This window comes from Patiria miniata, unplaced genomic scaffold (assembly GCF_015706575.1).
Source record: "Patiria miniata isolate m_02_andy unplaced genomic scaffold, ASM1570657v1 HiC_scaffold_16, whole genome shotgun sequence".
Lineage (NCBI taxonomy): Eukaryota > Metazoa > Echinodermata > Asteroidea > Valvatida > Asterinidae > Patiria > Patiria miniata.
Window position 1 is genome coordinate 7,882,726 of NW_024037054.1, and position 26,535 is coordinate 7,909,260.

Sequence of the window (26,535 nt, forward strand, 5' to 3'; positions counted from 1 at the left end):
AAACAAAAGCCCCAAATCACCCAACACTTAAGTTAGTTAATATTCCTCTTCACTGAATCTCTACTAAATGGCCAAATTTATAGAATACACCTAGAACAAAATGTTTCTCTCCAACAATTCAGCATTACGGCCTCGTTAAGGTTGAAGACTTTGGGTCTATATGAAAATCTTGATTTGATGGTATTAATTCGCCAGGTTTTGATCCAATTTAAAGCGTGGTAAATGAGATTAAAACGTTGTTATTTCAGTCATTTAAGAATACAAATGATGTTTGAAGAGTTTGTCAAACGTTACTGACATCAAATAGGCCTACATTCTAATTGTCTAATACCTTTATTCTTGTCCTCCAGGCGGGAAGACCAGAAGCCGATCAAAGAGCCGATCCGAGAGTGCTAAAGGTAGAAAATTAACCAATTGCGAGATTCAAACGTAAATAATTCCGCATTGAAGCCCAGGTACGATTGTTGATTTGGGATCTACTTGGGCGATGACTCTTATTTAATGTGTAACACTCTAAATCCCGTCTTGTTTCTTCTGCAGAAAACAAAGGCCCGAAGAAGTCCAAAACAAAGGGTGCGTTATTTTTACCAATTGCGAGATTCATACGTAAATCATTTTGCATTGAGGTCCATTTTAAGATCTTCGATTTCATGTTTAACTTTCTGAATCCTGTTTAATTTTCTTCTGCAGGAAACAGAAGCTTGAAGAAGCATAAAGGAAAAGGTTAGTAATTTCTCTTCATTGAAAATTGACAAATGGCAAGATTCGTACATATTAATGTCACATTTAGGCCAAGGTAATTAGATTCATTATTTAGCGACTGCTTGGTAGATGAAAATGACTTCATGTTTAAACATGTTTATCCTGTATTATTTTCTTTTACAGAAAACAAAAGCCCCAAATCACCCAACACTTCAGTTAGTTAATATTCTCCTTCACTGAATCTCTACTAAATGGCCAAATTTATAGAATACACCTAGAACAAAATGTTTCTCTCCAACAATTCAGCATTACGGCCTCGTTAAGGTTGAAGACTTTGGGTCTATATGAAAATCTTGATTTGATGGTTTTAATTCGCCAGGTTTTGATCCAATTTAAAGCGTGGTAAATGAGATTAAGACGTTGTTATTTCAGTCATTTAAGAATACAAATGATGTTTGAAGAGTTTGTCAAACGTTACTGACATCAAATAGGCCTACATTCTAATTGTCTAATACCTTTATTCTTGTCCTCCAGGCGGGAAGACCAGAAGCCGATCAAAGAGCCGATCCCAGAGTACTAAAGGTAGAAAATTAACCAATTGCGAGATTCAAACGTAAATAATTCCGCATTGAAGCCCAGGTACGATTGTTGATTTGGGATCTACTTGGGCGATGAATCTTATTTAATGTGTAACACTCTAAATCCCGTCTTGTTTCTTCTGCAGAAAACAAAGGCCCGAAGAAGTCCAAAACAAAGGGTGCGTTATTTTTACCAATTGCGAGATTCATACGTAAATCATTTTGCATTGAGGTCCATTTTAAGATCTTCGATTTCATGTTTAACTTTCTGAATCCTGTTTAATTTTCTTCTGCAGGAAACAGAAGCTTGAAGAAGTCCAAAGGAAAAGGTTAGTAATTTCTCTTCATTGAAAATTGACAAATGGCAAGATTCGTACATATTAATGTCACATTTAGGCCAAGGTAATTAGATTCATTATTTAGCGACTGCTTGGTAGATGAAAATGACTTCATGTTTAAACATGTTTATCCTGTATTATTTTCTTTTACAGAAAACAAAAGCCCCAAATCACCCAACACTTAAGTTAGTTAATATTCCTCTTCACTGAATCTCTACTAAATGGCCAAATTTATAGAATACACCTAGAACAAAATGTTTCTCTCCAACAATTCAGCATTACGGCCTCGTTAAGGTTGAAGACTTTGGGTCTATATGAAAATCTTGATTTGATGGTATTAATTCGCCAGGTTTTGATCCAATTTAAAGCGTGGTAAATGAGATTAAAACGTTGTTATTTCAGTCATTTAAGAATACAAATGATGTTTGAAGAGTTTGTCAAACGTTACTGACATCAAATAGGCCTACATTCTAATTGTCTAATACCTTTATTCTTGTCCTCCAGGCGGGAAGACCAGAAGCCGATCAAAGAGCCGATCCGAGAGTGCTAAAGGTAGAAAATTAACCAATTGCGAAATTCATACGTAAATAATTCCGCATTGTTAAGCTCTGAATCCTGCCTTGTTTTTTCCTCCAGGAAATAAAGGTCAGAAAAAGGCCGAAACTAAGGGTATATACGTAATTCCCTTTTTGAAAATTTACCAATTGTAAGATTCATACGTAAATAATAACGCATTGGGGTCCAGGTAAATCTGTGATTTTGAGTCTACTTGGTGGGAGCTACTAATTTCATGCTTAACTCTCCAAATCCTGTATTATTTTCTTCTGCAGGAAACAGAAGCCCGAAAAAGTCAAAAACTAAAGCTGCGTAATTCCTAACGTAACTAATTACTTGTTTAGCTCCAGTGAGATCTGTGATTTTGAGTCTACTTGGTGGAAGCAACTAATTTCATGCTTAACTTTCTGAATCCTGTTTATCTTTCTTCTGCAGGAAACAGAAGCCCGAAGAAGTCCAAGGGTAAAGGTCAGTAATTTCTCTTCATTGAAAATTGACCAATGGTGAGATTCGTACATAATTAATGTCTCATTTAGGCCAAAGTAAGATTCATGATTTTGGGATTTCTTGGTAGATGACCATAATTTCATGTTTAAACGTTTTTATCGTCTATAACTTTCTTCTACAGAAGAAAAAAGCCCCAAATCGCCCAACACAAAAGTGCGTGATTCTCCTTCACTGAATCTCTACTAAATGGCGAAATTTATAGAATACGCCAACAACAAAATGTTTCTCTTCGCCAATTCAGCATTAAGGCCTCGATAAAGTTGGAGACTTTGGGTTTTTATGGAAATCTTGATTTGATTGTTTTAATTCGCCAAGTTTTGATCCAAAGCGTAGTCAGAGAAATGAAGACGTCGTTGTTGCAGTCATTTAAGAATAAAAGTGATGTTAAGCGAGTTTGCCAAACGTTGCTGACATAAAATAGGCTTAGGCCTACTTTTAAATTATTCAATACCTTTATTCTTGTCCTCCAGGCCGGAAGACCAAAAGCCGATCCAAGAGTGATGAAGGTACGTGCCATATATTAGTCAAAATATGGCGGAATGTTTTTGGTTCAATCAGTGACTCTTCCCTATTTTTGAAATGATTAGTTTTGGGTGAACTCGTTAAGGATAGATACAGTAATAAATTGTCATTTATCGATTGATAGCTGCAATTATGCATGTGTTCAGCTCTGAATCCTGTCTTGTTTTTTTCTTCCATGAAATAAAGGTCAGAAAAAGGCCAAAACTAAGGGTATATACGTAATTCCCTTTTTGAAAATTTACCAATTGTAAGATTCATACGTAAATAATTACGCATTGGGGTCCAGGTAAAATTTGTGAATTTGAGTCTACTTGTTCGGATCAACTAATTTCATGCTTAACTCTCCAAATACTGTATTATTTTCCTCAGCAGGAAACAAAAGCGTGAAGAAGTCAAAAACTAAAATTGCGTTATTTCTATCGTGGTACTAATTACTTATTAAGGTCCAGGTGAGATCTGTGATTTTGAGTCTTTTGGGTAGACGCAACAAAATTCATGTTGAGCTCTCTGAATCCTGTATTATTTTCTTCTGCAGGAAACAGAAGCCCGAAGAAGTCAAAAACTAAAGGTGCGTAATTCCTAACGTAACTAATTACTAGTTTAGCTCCAGGTGAGATCTGTGATTTTGAGTCTACTTGGTAAATGTAACTGATTACATGTCTAGCTCTCTGAATCCTGTGTTATTCTCTTCTGCAGGAAACAAAAGCCCGAAGAAGTCCAAAACTAAAGGTGCGTAATTGCTTACATAACTAATTACCTATTTAGGTCCAGGTGAGATGTGTGATTTTGGGTCTACTTGGTAAATGCAACTTATTTCATGTTTAACTCTCTAAATCCTGTATTATTTTCTTCTGCAGGAAACAAAAGTCCGAAGAAGCCCAAAACTAAAGGTGTGTAATTGCTTACATAACTAATTACCTATTTAGGTCAAGGTGAGATGTGTGATTTTGGGTCTACTTGGAAAATGGAACATATTTCATGTTTAACTCTCTAAATCCTGTATTATTTTCTTCTGCAGGAAACAAAAGCCCGAAGAAGTCCAAAACTAAAGGTGCGTAATTTCTAACGTAACTAATTACTTATTGAGGTCCAGGTGAGAACTGTGATTTTGGGTCTACGTGGTTGATGCAATAAACTTCATATTTAACTCTATGAATCCTGGATTTTTTTCTCCTGCAGGAAACAAAAGCCCGAAGAAGTCAAAAACTAAAGGTAAGTAATTTCTTTTTACTGAAAATTTACCAATGACGGGAATCGTTCAAATTAAATACGCATTTAGGCCAAGGTAAAATTGATGAATTTGGGAATACTTCGTAGATGAAAATAATTTCACGTTTAAACCTCTGCATTCTGTATTATTTTCTTCTGCGGGAAACAAAAGCCCCAAATCGCCCAAAACTAAAGGTAGGTGAATTTTCTACACTGAAAATGTGCCAAATTGCGACATTTATATTATTCTGAAAAACAAATGTTTCTCTTCAACAGTGCCTTATTTAGGAGTGGATAAGGTTGAGGACTTTGGGTCTACATGAAAATCTTGATTTGGTTGTTTTAATTCACCAGATCAAAAGCGTGGGTCAAGGAGATTAAAACGTACTTACTGCAATTATTTAAGAATAAAAATTGATAATTTCATTGAGCTGGAAAGAACGTTGCAAGCAAAAAACCACGACGGGACATGATTTTTGTTTAATGATTCACTTGTCAAATCATCAAATTGAGGTACATCAAATAAAACTTCAACTACTGATTTTATTTCTTCCCAAAAGAAGGAGCTGTTAAGTGGCGATTAACCAGAAATGATGTAAATAAGGAAATTATTGGTTATGGATCATGCGACATTTGTATAAGTTGCCTGATTGTCAAATTATCCATTGACTGTACATCAAATAATATTTCAACTGCTGATTTCCTTTCCCAGGAAAGAAAGGTGGCAACAAAAACAAAGGAGGTAAGTAGCGAATAAAATTGCCGCTTTAAAAAAAAAGATCATATAGGTGAATAGCGCAAAAGGGATGGGCCTATCAAATGTTTGACTTACAGCATAGGCGTATCCAGCGGGGATAGGCGGGGGAGGGGGAATTACCCCCAGGAATTTTTGCGTGTAAAGACTGCCCTTTTCCATTGAATTGCCCTTTTTCGCCAGAGCTTAACTCCCTTCCCCAAAATTTGGAAAGAGTGCCCTTCTTTTGTGAACATGTGCCTTTCTTTAACTGAACAAGTGCCCGTTTGGTCCAATTGGCCGTTCTTTAAATTTGCGCGCATGTATCGCCCTGAAATCATTGTCTGTTAGTGTGCGTAATCGTCGGTTTTGACCAGCGCCCCTATGGACAGATGATACCAGCCCTGTGCAATTGCCCTTTTCAAGAAATGTTTAACCACCCCCCCCTCCCCATTTAAAAATGAATTTGTACGGTTGTCAACTCAGTTCATATTTGATTCGGTGCACCAGTTCCAGGATGAAAATAGAATTGGGTGAAGCGAGAAATTTTCACTGGAAGTTTCCACTTTAGATGTTTATTTTCGTGTTTTGTCTCATCCTCTAGCAATGAAGATACAGAAATGTGCATATCGAACGTTTCTCAAATACCATATTTAAATGCACAGTAATTTGGTGTTTACCAATAATTCGAAGGCCAATTTAGGCCAGAGTTAAATATTTTAGCTATTGACTCGATATCTAATACAACACAAGATAGTGTGCAATGTAATATTCGGATCACGAAATATATTTTATTTTGTTCTCATGCAGGAAAGAAAGGAAAGAAGAAGCCAAAATCTGGAGGTACGTATAGTGCATGATCATATTAAACAAAATGTGTTTATCAAAACGATTTTTTTCTGCACGGTTACATTCAGAAGCAATGCATCTAAACAGACTATCAGCGGGGTCTTTTCACTGATTCTCATAAAACAACGATGAAGACTTTCTCAAATCGCAGAAACACGATGTTTCATGAAATCGCTTTTTTTTTTTTTTTTTCTTCAGGTGAAGGACCAAGTGAAGGAAGTGAGACAACGATTGGTAAGCGTTTTCTGGACATCCCCGTGGATTTCAGTCCAAACAAAGCAATATCTGTATCGATTTACTAGCATGTACACAGATTTATCTTTCCTAATTATATTTGGGGTCAATAGGTCAAGGTTGAAGTCAAAATCATCAGTGTAGAACACAATTCGTGAAATGTTGGTATTATTTGTGTGTTCCAAGCTATATTTTCGCATGATACCCATTTGATATGTTCTCGGTAAGGGATCATAATGGCAAAAGAAGAATAAGAAAAGCTTGCATTATAAAACAACCCTACTGCCACCATTTCAGTCATGTTCCCTGTATCTAATAAAAGTATTAAATGATAAAGTTTTTGTGCAAATATGAACCAGACTACTTTTCCTCCCAGCCTCTCTTTGGTACGTTGATTTGATTTGAGTGGGGAAAGATCACGGTGGCCGCCACATGATAACGGTGTATACCACTGCTATACACTCTTCTCTGTTATGTCACGCTGCGTATTCCAGACGCGCGCGTTATACGCAAATCGGACTTAATGTCGGTAAGGCCAAATAAAAAAAAGTCTCCGGTTTCTGGTTTGGAGCTTGCCCAAAAAGTGGTGCGGCAACGCGGCTTTTTTTTTTTTTTTACCTGATTTTTTTGCTTCAAATGTCGGCTGATGACTGCAAATATAGCCCGACTAAACTTAGTGCAAATATATGGGAGTCCAGAGAGGCCACATAAAGCTTATTCTCGACCATAACCCAATCTAAAAACACGTTTAAATTGTGCAGCAGCAGGATTCCAGTCAAACTAGTGAGTTTGGCAATTTTGAGACATCATCTTTCATTGAAAAAAAAACTTTTTCATTTTGCCGACGCGCATGGCTACGGCGACGCGCGCGCATACCAGAAACCGGAGACTTTTTTTTGGCCTAATAAAGCAAGGCATGGGGCGGGGCTTAATGCATCGGTCTATTGTGTTTCACTATCCCAGCGACAAAGAAAGAAGTGGAGAGCAAGAGGATCGTCATTAAGCCGAACCAGTACGAGGAGATTGAGGGTATCGCTGGCTACGAGACCAGCTTGAGTTTCTCCTTGAACCCAGATGACGGCATCACATTCCGCTTAGCCGAGAAGAGGGGTGGCAAGGGGAAAACGCTGCTGTTTGGTGAGTATTGGGCAAATTATTACTTTGCAAAAACAAGAACATTTTCATTTCAAAAACTAAGGATGTAAAGAATTTCGTATCAATATTGAAATATAGTGTGTATATGCAACAAGTCATAACGAATTCCATAATGTCCCAATCAAAAAGTAAGTTCCAAAATTTATCTAATTTTACTGATGTCAGATGAACCCCACCGCACAAGATTATGGAAAGTCTGACGTGCTGTGAAAAAAGTTTGGTATATATAATAATGAAAACCTTTGCATTTTTTTAAAGTATACTTCGTGAAAATCAAGTACTCTCTCACGGTAAAGACGCTTTACATCCCAGTGCTGTAGTCGAGTCGATTACAACTGCATCACAAGTCCCCGCAACTCCTCACAAGTCCTCACAAGTCAATCAAAGTCCTCGCAACTCCTCAAAAGTCCTCACAAGTCAATTACAAAAAGTCCCCACAACTCCTCACAAGTCCTCACAAGTCAATCACAAGACCTTAAACTCCTCACAAGTCCCCACAAGTCAATTACAAGTCCTCACAACTCCTCAAGTCCTCACAAGTCAATAACAAGTCCTCACAACTCTGCACAAGTCCTCACAACTCTGCACAAGTCCTCACCTCAATCACAAGTCCTCACAACTCTTCACAAGTCCTCACAAGTCAATCACAAGTCCTCACAACTCCTCACCAGTCCACACACGTCTTCCAGTCTGAAATGCAAGTCCGTTTGGGACTGAACATCAGTGAAAGAACTTGTGATTTACTTTTGACGGGACTTGTGATGGACTTCACACAACACTACATCAGTGGATTCTCAATATCGTTTCCCCCTCCCAACATTACAGTCATACAGAAGGAATGGAGCTACATGCAGTTTGATGGAGGTGACCTGGGCGGCAAAACTGCAACCCGGAGTGGCATCCTGAACAGCGGCAAAAAGTCGTTCTGGATCAAACTGCCTGGCTCTGAAAGCAGCGAGTTCTGGTTCGAACTCGGCTTCAAGGGTCAAAGCAGCGCGTACCTGAGACAGAAGATATCTGACAGTAGTTTCCGGCCGAGATACGTCGATGTGTCCGTCACCGTGACAAAGGTCGAGGAACAAGTGGTGGAGATAGAATGTAAATCATAGCTGTGCTTCCTTAAACCTGATTCACAACAATGCAAAATATACCTTATTTAATTCCACTGATTAAACATCCAAATATCATTGAATTATTTAACAACATTAAATTTGATTGGAATACCCCAAACAAAAATCCACAGAAAATGAAAAAAGATTTAATTTGATGTGTGTCTGAAACACCTTGGAGAGTTGTAAGTATTTGTCCTGATCTTGAGAAGTAGGGTTTTTTTTTTATCACGGAGGTCTATGGCAGTTTATATGCCGTTCTGCGACCTAATAACTCTGTCTTGCGGTTTTTTTATAATTAGATCCAAATTGGATCGACATCGGGACCGCGACGGATCAGCAATACCGGTTTCAGGTGGATTCGGCGGAGGTTGCTCTGATAGCTGTACAGGCTGGCAATATCAAGGAGTATGGACAGATCGTTGCAGGTGTGAAATTTAGCCCTAGTTTTCTTTTGGTAGGCCGGGTGGTGGAATTTTTTTTTTAGAATAACATCTCGTTGTAATATATGAAATATCCTTTTGCTTCATTGAATTTGAAAAATGCACGTTTGGTTCAAACTCGATTCCGGATGTTTAAAACAAAAATCGGTCTTTGAACTTGATGAATTCATATAAAGGCAAAATTCGGTAAAGCATAACACCATTTACAACATTTTTTTTTAATTGTTCATCTGTTTCCTGTACCTTCCCGATGAGATGCGAAGACGAAACTAGAACAAGTTACACCAGAGGGATTTAGCAAAGAGTTTGAAACTCTCTCACAATCTAGGACTCGATCTATGTACTCGGACTCTAAGCATCTCAAAGTGTTCGCAAAGGTTGGATTCAGACTCTGGTTCTACATCTAGGCAATCAACTAAGACAAACAACCCAACGGTTCTTTTCAGAACCACACATTTTCCCAAATGAGATTTCTACATGGTGTTACCGCAAACCTTATAGTTCATACCACCACCATCATAGCTGGGCCATGGAAACCTGCTTCCGACGATCTAATTGTACACTCTCTCTGTTGCGAGAACAGTTTCAACAATCTAATCATCATTGTGATATTTTTTGACCCAGAGTTCGGCAATCAAAAGAACCGTGGCTGTAGGATCCAGACATGCACGGACAAGAAAGCCACCGAATGCAGGACCGTCATGGAACCGGCCGACAAGTCCGTCTGCAACAGCCTTGGCAACAAACGCACTATTTGGGCGCAGCTCGTAAATGGTGAATTCCGCATGGGCCTGGTGGGCGACAACAAGCCAATTGCCAGCTACAGCGGGGCGAGCTGGTTGGGCGACGCGGGCGTGTCTAAGAAATTGGCCATCGGTACGCGAGGAGACGGCAAATGGCAGATGGCCGGTATGTATCAAAATCCCCGTGTTTTGTTTAGGCCTAACTAATTTCAAACTCGGGAAGTGACGAACGAAATAAAACCCTGTAGACTTAGCCGGGTACCTGAATATTATTATTAGGAGCCATATGCGTGCAAATGAGCTGGCAACACGCGCGCGCACTGGTGGTACGCGCGCACAGGTGGTACGCGCGCACTTAATGCTCCCTAAACCAATAGACCGCTTGCAGACGCGTTCGATAATCGACGCGCGAAGGCGCGCGACGCCATGTTGTGGGACAGGCGTATATCTATCCACGCACATTTTGTCCCATAACATGGCGTCGCTCACCTTAGCGCGTCAATTATCGAACGCGTCTGCAAGCGGTCTATAGTGTTTCCAATAAGTGCGCGCCCCGAGGTTTAGAATGCGTGCGGTATGCGCGTGCACGTGGTTACATTGCAGTAGTCAGTTTAGGCCAATGTGTTTGACGGAATATGTGACACCCGTGTAGATGATTTCATCGTACATCCCAAGCTCCACACATTGTTTTCTATTACGCGTGCTCTATTTATTTTGTCCATGTCAAAGGTAAAATAAACGTCGTTTATTCAGAAAAACAAATGAAATAGCAGATTTAAACACCTAAAGGATCAAGATAACTGACACAATAAACAATTCAATACAAATTTCCTTTGTCTTGCTGTCAACAGGTTAAGCAGAGAAGTTGAAAGTGAGAAGAGCAGATTTCAGTGGCTACAAGGGTGAGTGTAGGCCTCCGTAAATACACACAAATGTTTTTGTTATCTACATGACAATTAAAGAACGATTTGCGTCTGACCCCGGTGAATTAAAGCATGGGTCTTCATGTCACTCGCCATACTGTTGTGACTAACATCGATAGGGTCAAAGTTTGATATAACTTTTTCGATTACCTTGTCGTTGTACATAACAACACGACAAATTCAATTTCATTTGTGATTTGTTTTGGGCATTGTCTAGATTTTGCGTTCGCGGGATCTTCGACGAACCAATGGCAACGACAAACGGAACAACATTGGACAAGTAATTGTTTCACCTTTTCTTTGAGTGTTTATCATGTATTCAAAACTGAAAAAAAATCAGTAGCCAGTAGTTAAAATAAAATTAAGAAGATAGCATCAACAGTTTTAAGATATAGGAGAGCCTTTGGTTAGTGGGCACCGTTATTGAGTATTTATAAAGTGTTTTAAGAAAGGGGAAAATTACTATAATTACAATTGTAAGGTTATTTGACATAGCTATACCAGTAATTCATAACAATAGCATTAAATACAATTCTATGGATTTTTGCAGCAGTATATTTCTTTTTGTTCATTGTAAATTAACTTCAAAGACCCGACAAAAAATTAAGTCGAAAAAGTACTTTTATCGAAAGGAATTGTTCATTCCCGTAAAGAAAACGTACACTGTATTTGGTTTCAATTGTCATTTGATTTTATTTTCCATTTTATTGCCATCTCCTAGTATTTTTATCCGCGAGAGTTTCAATATGACCTATTGAAAATAAAAAATAAAAACAGTTGTTGAACAAAAATGTTATAACATTGTTCACACGTGCGTAAAGACCGAACTCTGACTATTCCACTGCTAAGGAGCGTCATGTTTAATAGTAAATTTGTGTAAAAAGAATTAGCCGATCCAATGAATTAACTTTTTATCCAACCATCACTGATTTTTAGGCCAGCAAGTTTATCTTAATTTCACGATAAACCTTGGGAAAAAACACTTTGTTCATTAATCAGAATTACCATTTTAATGTTAGTAGACATCCAGTGTTGATGTAGTAGATTACATTCTAGTAAATTGTACGATCTAATACAGGCCTGAATCTTGTCTGGACCTTGTAGGTTCCGTTATTAAGTTGTCGGTCCCCTCTTTTGATCAACGAAATGAGTCGAAGGATCATTCCCTCATTTTATGTTTAACACCAAAAAAAGATTGTGAACATGATAATATTATCGAATAATGAAGTTAACGTAATCAACGACAGGGATCAGAAAAAAATAGTTTCGAGAGCCAATTGACAAACTATATTTTCTTTAAAATGTAATGTTACAACTACTATTATTAATGCGCCCCTAACTCACAGGCGATTTCCAAACCTTTTGGGAAATTTCAGGAGTTTTATTTTCTTTTAACCCGTACAGTAAAAAAAATACCCCTTTTTGACCCAGACGAAACTTGAAATGATTGTGTATTATCATCGAAATCTATCAACAGATAGATGTTGGTGTTGATAGCTATCAACACCAAAATCACATTTGATTCCTGGACACGGAAGAATTGGGTAGCTCTATGTTCATTTTTAACCCAAACCAAATAAAAAAAAATTAAACACATGACCACAAGCACTTCCCCATATCAGACATTTTATTTAAAGAGCTTATGTAGCATGGCTTCAAAGTTTTAAACGAGGAAAAGTCCAGCAAGCGTTTCGAATCTCAAGTTATTTGGTTTGTAACCCCTTTCTGTGATGAAATTACAAGAAATGAGAATTCGCCACGGCATAATGTGGGGAAGCAGATTTATTCCAACGTCAAGAAATTAGCTGTCTCACCTTTCAAAGAGTTTTCACAAAGCCCAGAGCACTTAATTATATTCTGCCAGTAATCTTTTCAGTTCCCACGTCAAACAATTAACCAACTTACAACATTGTCCAGACAAGTTCAGACCTAACCAATTACTCACTTTGTTAATCATGTCGGTGTTGGGTTTATGTTTACGTCGAAATTATAATAATATTATTATTTGATTTCTTGGTAGTGGGATTGTGCATTAAATAACGCAAGCAATGAGTTCTCTCCGTGTCTCCATGCATCATTACAGGACTCGTGTAATTTTAATTGTAAAGTAAAAAGTAGGATTTGAGAATTCTCAGCTGTTGTCAGCAAATTTTATTTTATGAATGGGTGTTCACAGGATATTGATCTGTACAAGATCTGACCTTGTTTGAAATGGTTTATTGATTGGAATAAAATCACCAGTCGAACATGCAGTTTTCTTTTTGCTTTTGTGAGCCTTCATCGATTTTAAAATTAAAAATCAATAGCAGTGCACGTGCGTAGCATCAATTCACACGAGTGACCTCAATTTCATAATCGGTACTATCGATCAACTTAGCACGCGTTCCTGTATTCTCACATGACCCTGAAATGCGTGACAGTTAATGAGGGCGCCATTCACAATGTGCTCCGGTGATTATTTGTCAATAGAGGGCGCCACAAGTCACCATAGATCTCACAAGTCCTTTGCGCAGCCCCCCCCCCCCCAAAAAAAACCGTTTTGACAAAAACCTCTTTGATTTAGCAGTCATTCACTTCATACTCATTAACTTCATGCACAACCATAGTTTGAATTTTGTTGTGCAAAATACTTGAATGAGTTTATTTCTACTTAATACGCGTGTTTGTATTTAATGCATTGTCTCATTTTTATATTACGAAAAATAACGATCCCGGTATAAGGATTTAACCATAGAATCCGAACATAAATCTTTGTCTTTTCTAATCCCCACCTATTACTTGCGACTGACCTCTATTTCAATGTCCATTTAAACTTCGTCTGTGCATAATATGTCCCAGTTATTCCAAGTGCACGGTGATTGATTTATCAACAACAAATGAGAATGTGGCACTAATGGAGTTCTCAATTGTTTTAATGACGCGCTCGCTTCCTGGAATATACGAAGTAAGCTTGCCGCTCTTCACACGCTATGCCACTCTAATTGTACGCTCTCTCCCCGTTAACGCCATGCAACTGCACACGTGTGACACGCTATCATGTGTCGGCCCGGTAAACCTTCCTATAATCACACTTCATATTTTATTCCCGAGTCGAAACATAAAAAGAGCATCCCCCTCGGCAATCAAATTTGCGAGCAGAACGAAGCTCAGTCGCTGGCTTCCGCACGCTACGCGGGACTAGCTCCCCGTCCACTGGATTCCGCGTCCACTCCACCGACAGAAAATCGTTTACGGCCGGCCGAAGAAAGCAAGGTCAACCAACTGGAAATCGAATCAAACGGCATCGTCTCGGCCAACCCTTCCGGCTGTTCTTTCCTCTCTGTTTTCTTTTTTATTTCTCGTCACATCGGAGCTGTTTTTGTTAACGACTTTGTTCAATTCATAATTAATTCTCAGGAGAAATTTCAGATCTTGTCTGTTCACGCGAAGTGTTGCATAAAGTTGTCCCTTAAAAATTCACCAGGATATTGTCAAATAGAAATTAAATAACCAAAATATTTCATTGATTGTGATAAGCATTGTGATCTGCGAAGTTGGGTCCTGATCTTGTTTTATTCCAGTTAGCAACACCTAATATAGAAAACTCGCATTATTTATCCCAGTTTCGGATAGGTTTTTATCACTCTTCACAACTTTCCCCGCAACCGTCACATTTTGTACACCTGTCATACTTCCCGTAGCGTGCAGTTGTTCGGATAGTGTGAACTACATAATCTATGATTGTGATCTGAAATTGCTTTAGTGCATTCTTGGGCCGAACTTCTGCCAGCGTTTTCCACGTTTTTTTGTGAAACGACCGGAGAATAAACCCACAAACTCTCAGGGGAGATCTTCCAATATCCCACAGGACTACCGGATCTGCTGTCACGATGTGCCAGCAGAAGACGGGATGAAAAGGCAGGATAATCCGAATTACAACCACAACAGTGTTGAGCTTTCATGTTGGGAAAATTACATCCAGAAGTATCATGGAGTTAAGTACAGCTATCATGATTTTTGACATATTTCGAATAACAGGACGGGGCTATAGCCTAGTAGCGCTGGCCCAGAGCACATGATTTTCTGTTTAATGGAGTCACACTGGAGGGTTTTGTGTCAGGTCTACACAACGGGCCGAATTTGCCCTAAACTGAAAAAAAAAACAGTGTTCAGAGTTTAAACACTGTTTGTAGCTACTTTTTAAACATGTTTAAATCCACGACATGTTTAGATTTCAGTGAATGTATGTTACATGTTTAGGCATCCGTACAAAAAGCCCATTAGTACCATCAAGCATAAATTGAAAAAAAAACGACTTATCGGGGTTGAACTCAAAATAATGGCAGGCTAATGCACACTTTTATCAAAATTTCATTATCATCTGTCTACTAAAAATGAACATTGAAATATAATATGACTTTTTGAAAAAAGTTATTATTAATGGCACTATCAGGCTTTCATACCGTGCAAAATCCTAAACATGTCTCAAACTAAACACGAAAAAGCGGGTACAAGAGAAGTGTTTAAAAGCTATAAGTACCATAATTTACAAGGCAGTTCATTGACATTGCGTGGTGCTCCTATACGATAGCACTTCCTCGGCTCTCTTCATCGGCCTAAACCAGTCAAATTCACAAGTGACGGTGAGTCAGTCGGTCAATCAGTCAGTCGGTCGGGGAGTCAGTCGGTCAGACGGTCTGTCAGTAAGGAAGGTAAGAAGTGGACACTATGCTGCCCTCTATGACCAGTATTTAGAAAGTTGGCTTTGCATCCAGGTTGAATTAAGCTATAAATATCACTTTCAGCCCCTGGTTACAAGTCCAATATGATTAGCAACTGTTTTTCCATATGGAAAAACCTTCCCATATACTGACCTGAAGGTGTCTATTTTTTTCTATTCAAGCAGTGTCTAAAAATATAGAGCCGTGGTTTTGTGTTCGACTTCCGCAGCTTTAAATGCCAGCGCGCCGCCGGGGGAAATTTCGTGGGCAGTTCCGAAGCGGCGCCCGGGCTCGTGTATGGGTCGAGCTAGCCGCGGCAGCCAGTGTAACCGTAGTCAGTCTCGTAAAAAAAGTATTTCTACATCGGTAATTTCAAATCGTTGCCACTTTAATTATAAGTTTTAGAAGGTTTTAAGTTTCCAATTAGCTCGGATTTCAGCAGGGATTTATTATGGCGTATTCTTTGTCAATTTTCATTGACGGGAATAAAAACGATGAATTGGCTGTGCGGATGTAAGCATGAATATTATGTCCGGTCAATATCATTTCGCAGCTTTCATTTGGTTAGTTAGGCTCGCCAAGCTGCATCGCTGAGGGCGCTATATGATTCCACACTATGAGCTTCTGCTGGATCGATCTCTCACTATAATTCAGACCTGTTCCACAATCTTTCATTGTAAGTTCTAAGGTGTAGGTTCCTGAAATCCAACTGATGAGCTGTGGTAGACTATACTTTTTCAGTTGAAAATTCCAACCGCCGTATAGCTCTTCAATTGGTTTTTCATATGGCAGTCTAAAGTTGCCGCGCATTTAGTATTCAAATATATATGCAAGCTACCTGGGATGAGTTTACACACATAGCTCTCAACGCTGCGACCATGCACACAGTAATCGTGCATCCAACATTTACCATGACATTACCACTGTACCGCTGTACACAAACCACCAACCACGTGCACTAACATTACATCAACTACACGGCTGTAAATCACAAACGACGCACATGATGTACACGTCCACAGCTGGCTAACACAGCAGCTTAGTTCCGTTGCTAATGTTTAATCGTCAAGGTAAACCCCTGTAAAATCCCTGAGTCAATTTACTCAGTTTAGCAGTGACAGACCACAAAGATTTGTTGGCAAGTGTAAGCATGGAGCTCACTCCGTGGTGTGTAAGCCCTTCGTTGAGGGTTTTGATAAAGTATTGGCGCTGAATACAGACTGCTCCATTTTTGCTATGGTAAGGTATCGACAACAAAAAAATCTTTTGTTTGGTTATTTTATAATCGCAAAGTTTCATCATGAACAGGCTCAAACAAACTGGACAATGAATACAAACATTTCGCTGCAAAGTGCAAACTGAAAAACTACTGTACATCAGGTGCCAACGTTCCCCTTGCAAAATGAGGGGGGGGGGGAATCGTTGGACCCCGCGCGGTGTTCTAAACAGTTCATGTTTACATTTTTGATCCGGCTTTATGTTAAGGAATGCTTGATAAGATATAGTATTTGAAGAGGAAGACCAACAAGGAATGTACCATGTAGTAGGCTAATTCTTGTCCAAAAGTAAACTAGTGGGTTGAATGGTTGGAACGAGGGCTGAGCATCGTTTAGTCCAAAACATCTCCGCGACTGTACGCAGCATGCATGCGGCGCTACACGCTATGTGCATTGTGTATGGGACAAGGAAGTTATACATTGTATGTTGCCAAACCAGGGCCACACACACACTAAATATGTATATACATGTACATGTACATTGTACATGTAGTACGGACCAAGGCAGGGACTGTGCATGTGATGCAGATTATGTGCCAAGTCTAGTTGCTGGTTTTTTTTGTCAGGCACATGAACCATGAACTCACATTTTCAGTGCAAGAATTTTTGGCAGTTAATTCGCAAACTTCTGAAGAAGAAAAAAGCCAGTGAACTATTTCGAAAGTCTGTTTGTCACTCCTTGTTTTTACATAGTATATTTTCTCTCCTTTCTTTACTTTTTGCTTTAGCTGGCTTCGATACTACTAAGGAAGGGTTGTTGATGTACGTTTACCTTTTTAAGGGGGGTGAGTGAAATTATTCTTCAGGGAAAGATTTTTTTCGGTAGTGGTTAATGGTAATAAATCAGATGTTGTGGCTCCATCCATATTTGAGGAATTTAGCCCCCCCCCCCCCAAGTTGTATCATAGAGGAATAAGAACAAACCTACACCGTTAATGTGAATTAAAAGTGTGGTGCAGAATGCACTAGTCTGGAGAAAAAATATCAGCTACAGAAATTAAAAGGAAACTCCAATTAGAAAAAGATGACAGCCCGCCACTCCAGTCCAAACCAACGTGTACCTTGTAGGGGTTGGATATGATGTGTACATGTAAATGTACATGTATTTACATATGCACGGTGCTATAGTACACACGTTTATGGTGCGTTCTGCGGTGGGGTGGGATGGTCAAGCTACGCTGATCACATGATTGACAACAGCGTGCACTGTGCAATGGGCCACTGCGGTCACCACTTTGTGAATGAAAAAAAAATGCTCCACGCGTTTAGTTTGCTCAGCGCTCCGCTAGCTGTGTGTATAGCCATATCCTTGCTCTATATCTAGCTGCAGTCACCGGTTCAGATGTGTATTTGATATGACGGGTTATACTCGAATACTATTGAGTGTGGTAGTTTTCTGAGCTGTGGATGCATCTTGTATTGGGATTGACTCCAAGCACGTGGAAAATATTACAAGTATAAAGTATCCCGCATACTCTGATGACTTCATAATAAGTGGAGAAAGCACATTGAGTGAACTGCTCAGATGGTCTGACAAGGGGGATGTGATGTGAGCTCATCATAATACTGTAAGCTCCTACCTGGACACATGGTCTAGACAGTTTTCAAGTGAAAACGACTTTCTTTATTCCTTGAGCTTTTTTTTTTCGTAATGCCACACCGTCACGGCACAGGTACGTCACCAGTCGTCCGACCATTAACAGAGCCCCAGTCCGTTGGCATAACATCACCGAAAATTTAAGTGAAAAGACAGAGATAGGGCTTCCAACGCCCCATTAACTCGAGTTGCCTGTGGAGGGTACAGTGGGGGCTTTTTGACGGTACAGGACTACCCTGACACGCTAGGCGACCTCTTGTATGCCCTGACGCCAATCGGTCGTGTGTCTGAAGTCTCGCTGGAGACTTGAGCCGGGTTGGGACTACCTACGCCCCTGGGTTGTCTCGCGAGGTGTTTCCCCGGACACCTCATTCCATTCAACTCGGGAAGATAGCACAAACACGGCTTTAACTGCTCGTTCACCCAGGAAAAGAAGAATTACAGCGGACCCTACCCATTTCTGGTCCATGACAAACTGGCTTGGAGATTTGTTTTGACATGTGAGCTTGTAGCGTTGCACACCAACGTCGTTTATTTTTATCTGCAGCACGTGTACATGCGTTCGCGGTATGTACATGCACATGTAGGTTTTGGACTATTTGGATCATGATGTAAAACGAATTATTATGCGCATGCCGGCGTGTGAACTGTTAACTGTTTCATGTTTTGTGACGCTTTGAGGATTGATTTGGAAAAGCTGTACCCAAACAAAATGATGGGAATAAAAGTGAAATGGAACAGTCGTGAACTTGCTTCTCTCTTCAAACTTCTTCTGTTTCTGTGGTGGGTCGCGGACAGGGCGTGTGGCCAGCTAGTTGGTAAGTTGTGAAACCTAGTTTTAATATAACTTATAGACATTTCAGTTAAAACACTATCATGTAAATAACCATAATGATTTATTTAATAATCTATCACTGTCACTGTTTGTTCACAGGTTATTTCTCCCCCACAGCAGAAAATTAGAAATGCACATTTGGTGCGTCATCTGTTTTTAAATAGACTTCCGTGTTATCTTTTGAACCCAAGGTTAAAGTTGTAAAATGTGCATGAATGGACCGTGATGAAATTATCACTGTCGAGATTCCAATACAGATTGTGTATTTTGGGAGAGGAATGCTGCAAACGTATGGTACTTCTCTACTCGTTTGAAAATATCAGTAAAAAAAAATAAGTGCTTTAAAAAAAGCTCTGCAATAATATTCCTGGGTGGGCCATTTTAACAGTTGCACTGCTGCCGTATTTTCGCACCAAATGCACTTTATTCCAAGCCACCGTTTTTAACTTTACAAAAGAGTCATTACCCTTCCGGGACTAAAAACCGGTCCATTTGTCAGCTGTGGCTGATATGATTCACTAGACGAACCCATAAAAAGGGACTTTGCTGGAGTTTATAACCCCCCTCAAAACTTGATTACAAACTCCAGTATGTCCACGTGTACACAACAGAACGCGCCTGCTGCGGGCTGTATCATGTGTGTGAATGGAAAAAAAGCATCCCTTGTGTGATGTACAGTGCAGTGCAGTGGGTGACGAGTCTATACTCGAGACTGGTGACAGTTATCTTCCTTCTAATCATCGGTCTATTGTCGGCTTGTCCCTGCCGCAGCGCCTCCGTGCCGCGCGCTCGCACGGTGACTTGTCAATTAAAGGCAGATTTTCGGTTCCCGGATTTTTTTTTTTTACGACGCGGAGACGAAGCCAGTAAGTCTAGGGCCCGTGCGCCGTGTGTGTGCAGCGCCGGCCCAGCCCGCGCCCCCGACTGACCGCTATGTCCCCTCGTTAACGCTAATCAAATTGGACGTTTTTATGGGCGGGTGATAAATTTTTCAATTGTGGGCTGCCATCACTATCCGCAACATACAGCCGGCGACTCCCCTACAATTTTCCCCTTTAACTTTAACACGGGGCACCCAACCATTTCTTTAATTAACGGAAATGCCCAGTTTGCGCCCAGCGTATTTACGACCGCATTCCATGATAAATTATCAATCCAAGTTATGCAAACAAGAAATTAGCTTAATTATTATTTGCAAAACTGAGGACAGTTTGGATCAATCAAAATGTGAAGTTTCCAATGGAATCTGTATTCTTTCTGAGGAGAGTATAATTTATAGGCATGTCCACATGCAAGGGGGTGCTGAAGTTTTGATATGTCGTGTGTTTTCCTTTAACTTCAACAAGGGAATATTTTACACGCGTTTACCGGCAGTGTCGCGCCACGAGGCCCCTATGGCATGCATGCGACTCGGTCTGAAAAGCAGTGCAAACATCGAGGTCAAAATACGCGTGTTGGAACATAACGACAAACGGAGTGATCGTTTTGTCCGCTCAAGTAGTAACCCTTCACTGGCGGGCAACGGTCAATTTCGTTCCTCGAGATTTCGTGATTCGATCATCGTTTTACAAATAAAACTCCTCCAGTGTGGAAGACACTCTGTCGCTTGTGCCAGCCGAGTCAAAAAGACTGTAAACTTTTTTTACGGCCGATTTTTCGCCATTGTAATTCTCGATAAGCTGTATGAGTGACTGAACAACTTTACTCACCGGGGTCCTTCTATTTGTTTAGAAATGAATGGAGAGTATTGTCCGAGGTTCCTGACCTGGGTTTTATCTGCATTTAATTATCCTCATTTCTGGTGGTAGTTGGTGATCAGTGATATTTTATTGCATTCAGAATCAGAACTATATACCGTAAGCCATATTTTAATCTTACAAGCTACAGTGAAAGGAAGTTTATTGGTATCTTGTAAGTCCAGAACACTAACACGTGGTTTACATTAATAATTTTTGTATGTGCCACTGGGAGAGAAATCACTCATACACATACTGATATTATAAGACGTGGCACCTTCCTGAACCTATAAATGAAGTTTCCCCTTTTGCGCTACCAAAGGATGTGTGCGCATTTCCACTGTTTCCAGCCCCGTCACTTGAACCATTGCTGCCCCGCAATCATTATTACTAATGACAGCTTGAGTTGCTCGAGTCTGGAACCCAGAAAACACTGTCGTGTATTCCTGCCCTTTGCAAGAGAGACGCGCTCACTGTCGCCAGACTAATCCTCACTGAAGATTGCAAGTACAGATTTTAGTAAAGGGGTTCAATAATAAGTGGCTCCCTTGTTTCTAACAAAGGTAGCCACGCATTGTACTTGTATATACACTGTATTCCTTCTTTTGGCAGTGGTAAGCCTACTTGTTATACGGCATTGACGTTTTGTTCACAATGATTTGAAGGGAAAAAAGCCTCGCGCTCCCAGTTCCACAGACTTTCTGTTAATATACAAAAAAGGGATATAGTTATTGGTCAAGACCTCTGACACCAACATAGCAAGTACGTGTTAATAGCTTTCGCCGATTCAAGGCGCCCAGTGTTCAAACAGATTAGACTTAGCACCTTTAGGACAGCGCACCACGGCTTGTGTTGGAGGCTAACCGCAGATCGGACACATTGACTAATTAGCATTGTTGGGTTTGTTAAACATTGTGACACCTGCTAATTAATCCTAGCTTCCTGTTGTTAATCCACACATACTTAGTCCATCATTATATATACACGTCATTGTACAGAAAAGAAGTTTCTTGTCTAGGCTTTTTGAAATGGAGGCAGCCCCCCCCCCCTCCCCAAGATTGCAGGTTTTCCAAGTGGAGCGATCGCTTCTTCAATTTTCTCGACTCTTTTGCTGATAATTTTGTGTCCAAGAATCCGTCAGCTTTTCTACAAGATTTTGAATTTGCATATGTAGCTACAATTTTGCTGGAAACAAATAAATAGACATAATGTATTGCAATTTATGATTTAAGAAAGAAAAAAAAGGTGGCCGAAAAAGGGAAGCGGGTGGGGATGAGAAATTGATTTATTTTATTTATTGGCCTGACACATTTCTTTAGATTCGAGATACAAGAAGACATTTATTCCATACTCATTTTAAAAAATATTCAGCGTGGGGAGTGTTCCCATAGTCCAAAGCGCACAAAGTGCGTGTCATTGGACACCTGCGTCCCTTCAGTTTGTCTTGTCTATTTGTGTTTCTCATAAATTCATGTGGAAGAAATAGGCTACTCATCCTTGGGTGGAACGACCTGGCAAATGTGCCGTGACAAATTTGGACAAATGTTTTTACTAAACACGACCTTCTTTTATGCATGCATGTGGCTGATTTATGTCAACTCACCACCCAGTATTTTTTTTGGGGGGGGGGTACCCTTCTGAATTTTGTCACCGGTAACTTCCCTTAGCTGTAAATATAACCATTCCGAATAGAGTATACACCTCTTAAGAAAGCAGAGGCTTTTAGCGGAGGTGGAAAAGGTGTACTAAATTATCTGGAGCTTTCTTTTTTAACGGCGTGAGCATGTGGCAGTGACTCCTGCGTCTGTAACAAGATTTTGCTGGCGCCGGAGAGATGTGGACGCTTTGCTCTGCTGAGAGTCCTCGAGCACTCTGTCTTGAGCTGTGCGAGACCGTACGAACTGGACTCCGGTAACATTTCTATGTCCTGTATGTTTAAGTAGAGATTGCGCTTTGAGGAAAATTCTGTGTCTGTCTCTGTATTTCCAAGACTGACTTTGTTTACGACGAATGGTTATTCCCGTTGTTACTTGCTGATATATTATCGTCAAGGCCATTCTCTCTCAAAGCATCTATTTTTTGCGTGGGTTTTCAAACAGTTACAGTTTAATTAATTCAATAAATAAGTGCCACGTTTTAAATTTGTTTCATACCAATTATAACCTCGGGCAAGAGACCAGCTTTCTGCAGCATCTCGAGATCAGTGCTGCAGTGCAACTCAAGTCTGGTCTTGAGACAGGCTGTTGTACTAAAGAGTCTTGCCCGTGAACACAAAGTATACACTTTTCTTGTTTCCTGTGGCAACATTTGTTCACTCATACAGGTGGATGTGTAATATTCAGCAAATAATATGGGCGGTGTTTAAAGATGGTTTCCATCAGCATTGGTTTCACCTGCAACTTTGACAGCAGGTCTTACCCTCTGGCCTGGCCTCTCCGCGTCTGGACAGCGGAACGAACTCTAGCAAGTCCAGACTTTTGGCGGATGGAACAACGCGTGTGTACTCTACAAGCTATTAGGCCTCAACATCTGGCCGCGCGCGCCGATTGAAAGTGACAGCAGTTGACCCAATCCGCCATCTTGGATTATATGAAGAAGCCATGATGCTTTGGGACAAACTCGGCTGGCTTGTTGAGGTCAATGTACATGTGGCTGGTCACAAGCAGCAGACTGCTTTAACTTTTACCTTCCGGAGTAGTAGTGGAGATCACAAGTCCGGTTACAGGTCCAGACACAAGTAAAAGGGGATGAGCAGTAACACAGGAATGCCTTTGTCTGAGCTCATTTGAATAACTTGTGACTTGACTTACCATTGGATAACTTGTGATTGATTTGGGAAGCCTTTTTTGGACTTACGATGGAGTCGACTACACTTAACACTGTAAGGGGATCAGGATCGCCTTCCACCGCCGTGACCCGGGTTCGATTCCCGCCTGGGCCAATGTGGATTGGGTTTTCAGTCCCTGCCTGATTCCGTGGGTTTCCCTATAGAATATCGTTCTGGGTCTTTCTCTCACCACTAAAACTGTAATTTATGTCCACATCTTCAAGTTCAACCAAGGGACCGCACTGGAAATAAGTCGAGAGACTTTCGTGGGCTGTCCCGGCCAATTGCCAAATAATTACAAACGAACAAACTACAAACAATCTTCCCAGCTTTGCTTCATATGTCATGAAAGCTCACATTTGTTATTATCATCCCAAAGAAAATGTTTCACAAAATAAAACAAGTAACCTTAGATCAGCAGACTTTTATGGATAGTCGATATCCATACCAGTGGTTCGAGTAACATTATTGCCGTTGGAGAAGATCGCATTGCACGACTTGGTGAGAGGGGAATTCTCATTTTCTTGAAGTGGGTAAACTCGTCAGGCTTGAGGTGGCGTAAAGTCAATTGCGTGCCACAGTTTCAACTCAAGGTTCACACGTGCCTGTTCGCGCATAACTTAAGATTTGAGAGGAAAAGTTCCAAGGAAGACTGACCCCATTCAGGCGCCTATCGTGATGTTACGCGAATAGATTTAGAGACCAACGCGAATACTTACAGGCTAAATTTAACTTTAGTTCGTTTTCCATCGATGAACACAATAACAAATCCGAGGCTCAAGTTCCTTCATTTTTTTCTCTTTTAATAAATAGAAATGGGCGAATCACAACAAGAATTGATTTGGGCAAGTGCAACTTTGACACGCTGTTATTTAGACTTTTATTATGCTCGCATGTACCCTTTGTGCATCTGGCTCGAGTTTGTTCAGCCTAATGAAGTAATTGCAATCAGACAAAACTGGCACTTGTTCTTTGCAACAACACAGCACATAATCTCCTTATTTACTATCCTACCCTGAAGCAATGGAATTTCTCCTTGTCTTAACTGAAACCACCGAGCTAAACGCAGGCGCTTAGGTGGTATCCCGGGCAGGCAGAAAATTAGAATTTGGAGCTGTGGCGTCGGTGGAGTCGCTAATGTCCTCTGGGCCCACAATTTGGCTGGCATGGGGGTTGGAAATTGGGTTGTTACATTCAGAACTGATTAACGTTACACGAACAGACTGCAAGGTGTTGGGCTTATAGTGTTACGCGGTTTAGGATTACCTCCAATGGGTACAACTACCCTTCTCTTTTGACTCACAAGTCCGCGGATCAGGTATAGGGCGGCCGATGCAAAGTGCATCCCGACACCGATCAAAGGTTCAGGGTGAACCGGCTTGCCTTTTATTGAGATGATTGATTCTTTTCAGTGGGGCCAATTTATTAATCACTGTGGTTTGTCGGCGTCCCTTTCGTGTCCATAGCCTGCCAAAAAAGTTATTTACCCCTCACAAAGCGTTTCATGTTCTGGTTGAGGACTTCTTTGATGGTTTAAAAGTGAGTTGGTCCCATGGTCTGTATGAGCTGTGAACTTGTACAGGTATATACCAGGGTTTGCTTGAGTACAGGTGTGCAGGTGGCAATGGCCCCTTAACGAATCTAGTTTCTCAGCTGTCTGTCGCGACATTCCTGAGCATTTATCATTGTTGAATAAAGTGGATTTATGAGTGTAATTTACGGCTCCGCTTTGGAGACTGTCTCAAATAAGACGACTGGCCTTGGAGTGAAGGGTGGTCACGATATCGCGCCATTAACAGCATGATTCACGGGAAGAGAACAAGGAGGCATTCACTAGAGTTTAGTTATCGTGTGAGGAGATCGCGTTCCATCAGCCGTTAATTATCAACGTTACTGTCTCGACGATTTGGTTAAAATAAAAAAATGGCTAGATTTTCAGGCGACGAAGAGTTCAGAGAGTGATGTTTCTGGTACCAGTCGGAATGATTTCAGTATGAGGTTGCAGGGGGAATTACATTCCGAACATTAATCATGCGACACCATTCAGTCGGACGTAACTCTCGCCGTCATCTATGATCTATATACTACCCCAAAAACACGAGTACCACAACAAGAAGTCAGACCACTACAACAGGTTCCCGTGTGTGATTTACAACCATTTAATAAAAAAATAAATCCGACTGGCATTTTACACATTCATGTCTTGCTGGCCAAATAAACAACGGCATACCATATTCGGTCGTATTTCACGTGTCACTCCGAACTGGAGACACGTGTTAAACTCGGCATTGCAAATCCGAGCGTAGGTAGGCCAAGGTGCCCTGTCTACTCTCGTTCGCTTGAAATTTACGACATTCCTCTTGTATGTAATAATTTCTCATGATGGGATATTCAGATCAAATTTTTTTTGCAAAGGACAGTGAACCAGCATCGCAACCTTTTCTTATAAACTCAACTAACTCAAGTCAAGTTTTGTATTCCTTACATTTGCTGGTCCCAGAGAGTCCTGAGTCCTTCCCTAAAAAAAGTTGTGCAAGCAGATACCATTTAATTTCTCAAAAACAACGTAACATGAGTATTTTATCTTGATGGAGCATTTTAATTACACTCTTGCGTATAAGCAGTGAAAATTCCATGGAAATCCGTTCGTGCAAACCAGGGATCTAACAGATTATAAAAGGCTATGGGTTTTTCACCCATTCCAATGGGATTTACCCAGTGATATCAGTGCATCAGATTGTCATGGGGCTTTTCACTCTGATGTAAATTAAGTTAACTGTGTGAACCCCATCCCATTGGAATGGGTGAAAAACCCATATCCTTTTATAATCTGTTAGCAAAATGTTTTTTCTTACTGTGGTTGGTTAAAATATAAGTTATCCGGAATAGTTATTCAACCATTAGGACACCGTGTTTTTAGTACTACAAAATGACCTTGGCGATTGTGACAGACATGTACAAAT

The 26,535-nt window shown here is 40.4% G+C and overlaps 3 protein-coding genes across 4 annotated transcripts in view; all 3 read left to right on the plus strand.

Annotated features, from left to right (window-relative positions):
• The window catches only part of LOC119723229, a 50,620-nt gene extending 46,359 nt beyond the window's left edge, over window positions 1-4,261 (plus strand). Inside the window, exons 64-76 of the mRNA XM_038193792.1 lie at window positions 351-398; window positions 541-573; window positions 691-723; window positions 1,237-1,284; window positions 1,427-1,459; window positions 1,577-1,609; window positions 2,123-2,170; window positions 2,609-2,641; window positions 3,151-3,186; window positions 3,738-3,770; window positions 3,899-3,931; window positions 4,060-4,092; window positions 4,221-4,261. Coding sequence (XP_038049720.1) covers window positions 351-398; window positions 541-573; window positions 691-723; window positions 1,237-1,284; window positions 1,427-1,459; window positions 1,577-1,609; window positions 2,123-2,170; window positions 2,609-2,641; window positions 3,151-3,186; window positions 3,738-3,770; window positions 3,899-3,931; window positions 4,060-4,092; window positions 4,221-4,261 — 485 coding nt within the window. The remainder of the gene's footprint in view (window positions 1-350; window positions 399-540; window positions 574-690; window positions 724-1,236; window positions 1,285-1,426; window positions 1,460-1,576; window positions 1,610-2,122; window positions 2,171-2,608; window positions 2,642-3,150; window positions 3,187-3,737; window positions 3,771-3,898; window positions 3,932-4,059; window positions 4,093-4,220) is intronic.
• A 1,697-nt stretch (window positions 4,262-5,958) lies between these two features.
• Window positions 5,959-12,848, plus strand: LOC119722862. Its single transcript, XM_038193250.1, has 8 exons — window positions 5,959-5,987; window positions 6,192-6,227; window positions 7,191-7,364; window positions 8,208-8,480; window positions 8,794-8,919; window positions 9,559-9,843; window positions 10,529-10,579; window positions 10,818-12,848. Exons 4-7 carry the CDS (start codon window positions 8,231-8,233, stop codon window positions 10,531-10,533), a joined length of 666 nt encoding a protein of 221 aa, XP_038049178.1. The 5' UTR covers window positions 5,959-5,987; window positions 6,192-6,227; window positions 7,191-7,364; window positions 8,208-8,230; the 3' UTR covers window positions 10,534-10,579; window positions 10,818-12,848.
• A 5,056-nt stretch (window positions 12,849-17,904) lies between these two features.
• LOC119722863 (BMP-binding endothelial regulator protein-like) overlaps window positions 17,905-26,535 on the plus strand; it is a 32,830-nt gene continuing 24,199 nt past the window's right edge. For both annotated transcript variants that reach the window (XM_038193251.1, XM_038193252.1), the window contains exon 1: window positions 17,905-18,992. In XM_038193251.1, the coding sequence (XP_038049179.1) occupies window positions 18,836-18,992 (157 nt within the window). In that variant the 5' untranslated portion in view covers window positions 17,905-18,835. The remainder of the gene's footprint in view (window positions 18,993-26,535) is intronic.

Excerpts from the sequence above, each read along its gene's own strand:
- LOC119722862 (XM_038193250.1), top strand. The coding sequence starts at position 8,231 with ATGCAGTTTGATGGAGGTGACCTGGGCGGCAAAACTGCAACCCGGAGT. Across the intron at positions 8,481-8,793 it reads ACAAGTGGTGGAGATAGAAT|ATCCAAATTGGATCGACATC; the intron begins GTAAATCATAGC and ends TTTTATAATTAG. Across the intron at positions 8,920-9,558 it reads GTATGGACAGATCGTTGCAG|AGTTCGGCAATCAAAAGAAC; the intron begins GTGTGAAATTTA and ends TTTTTGACCCAG.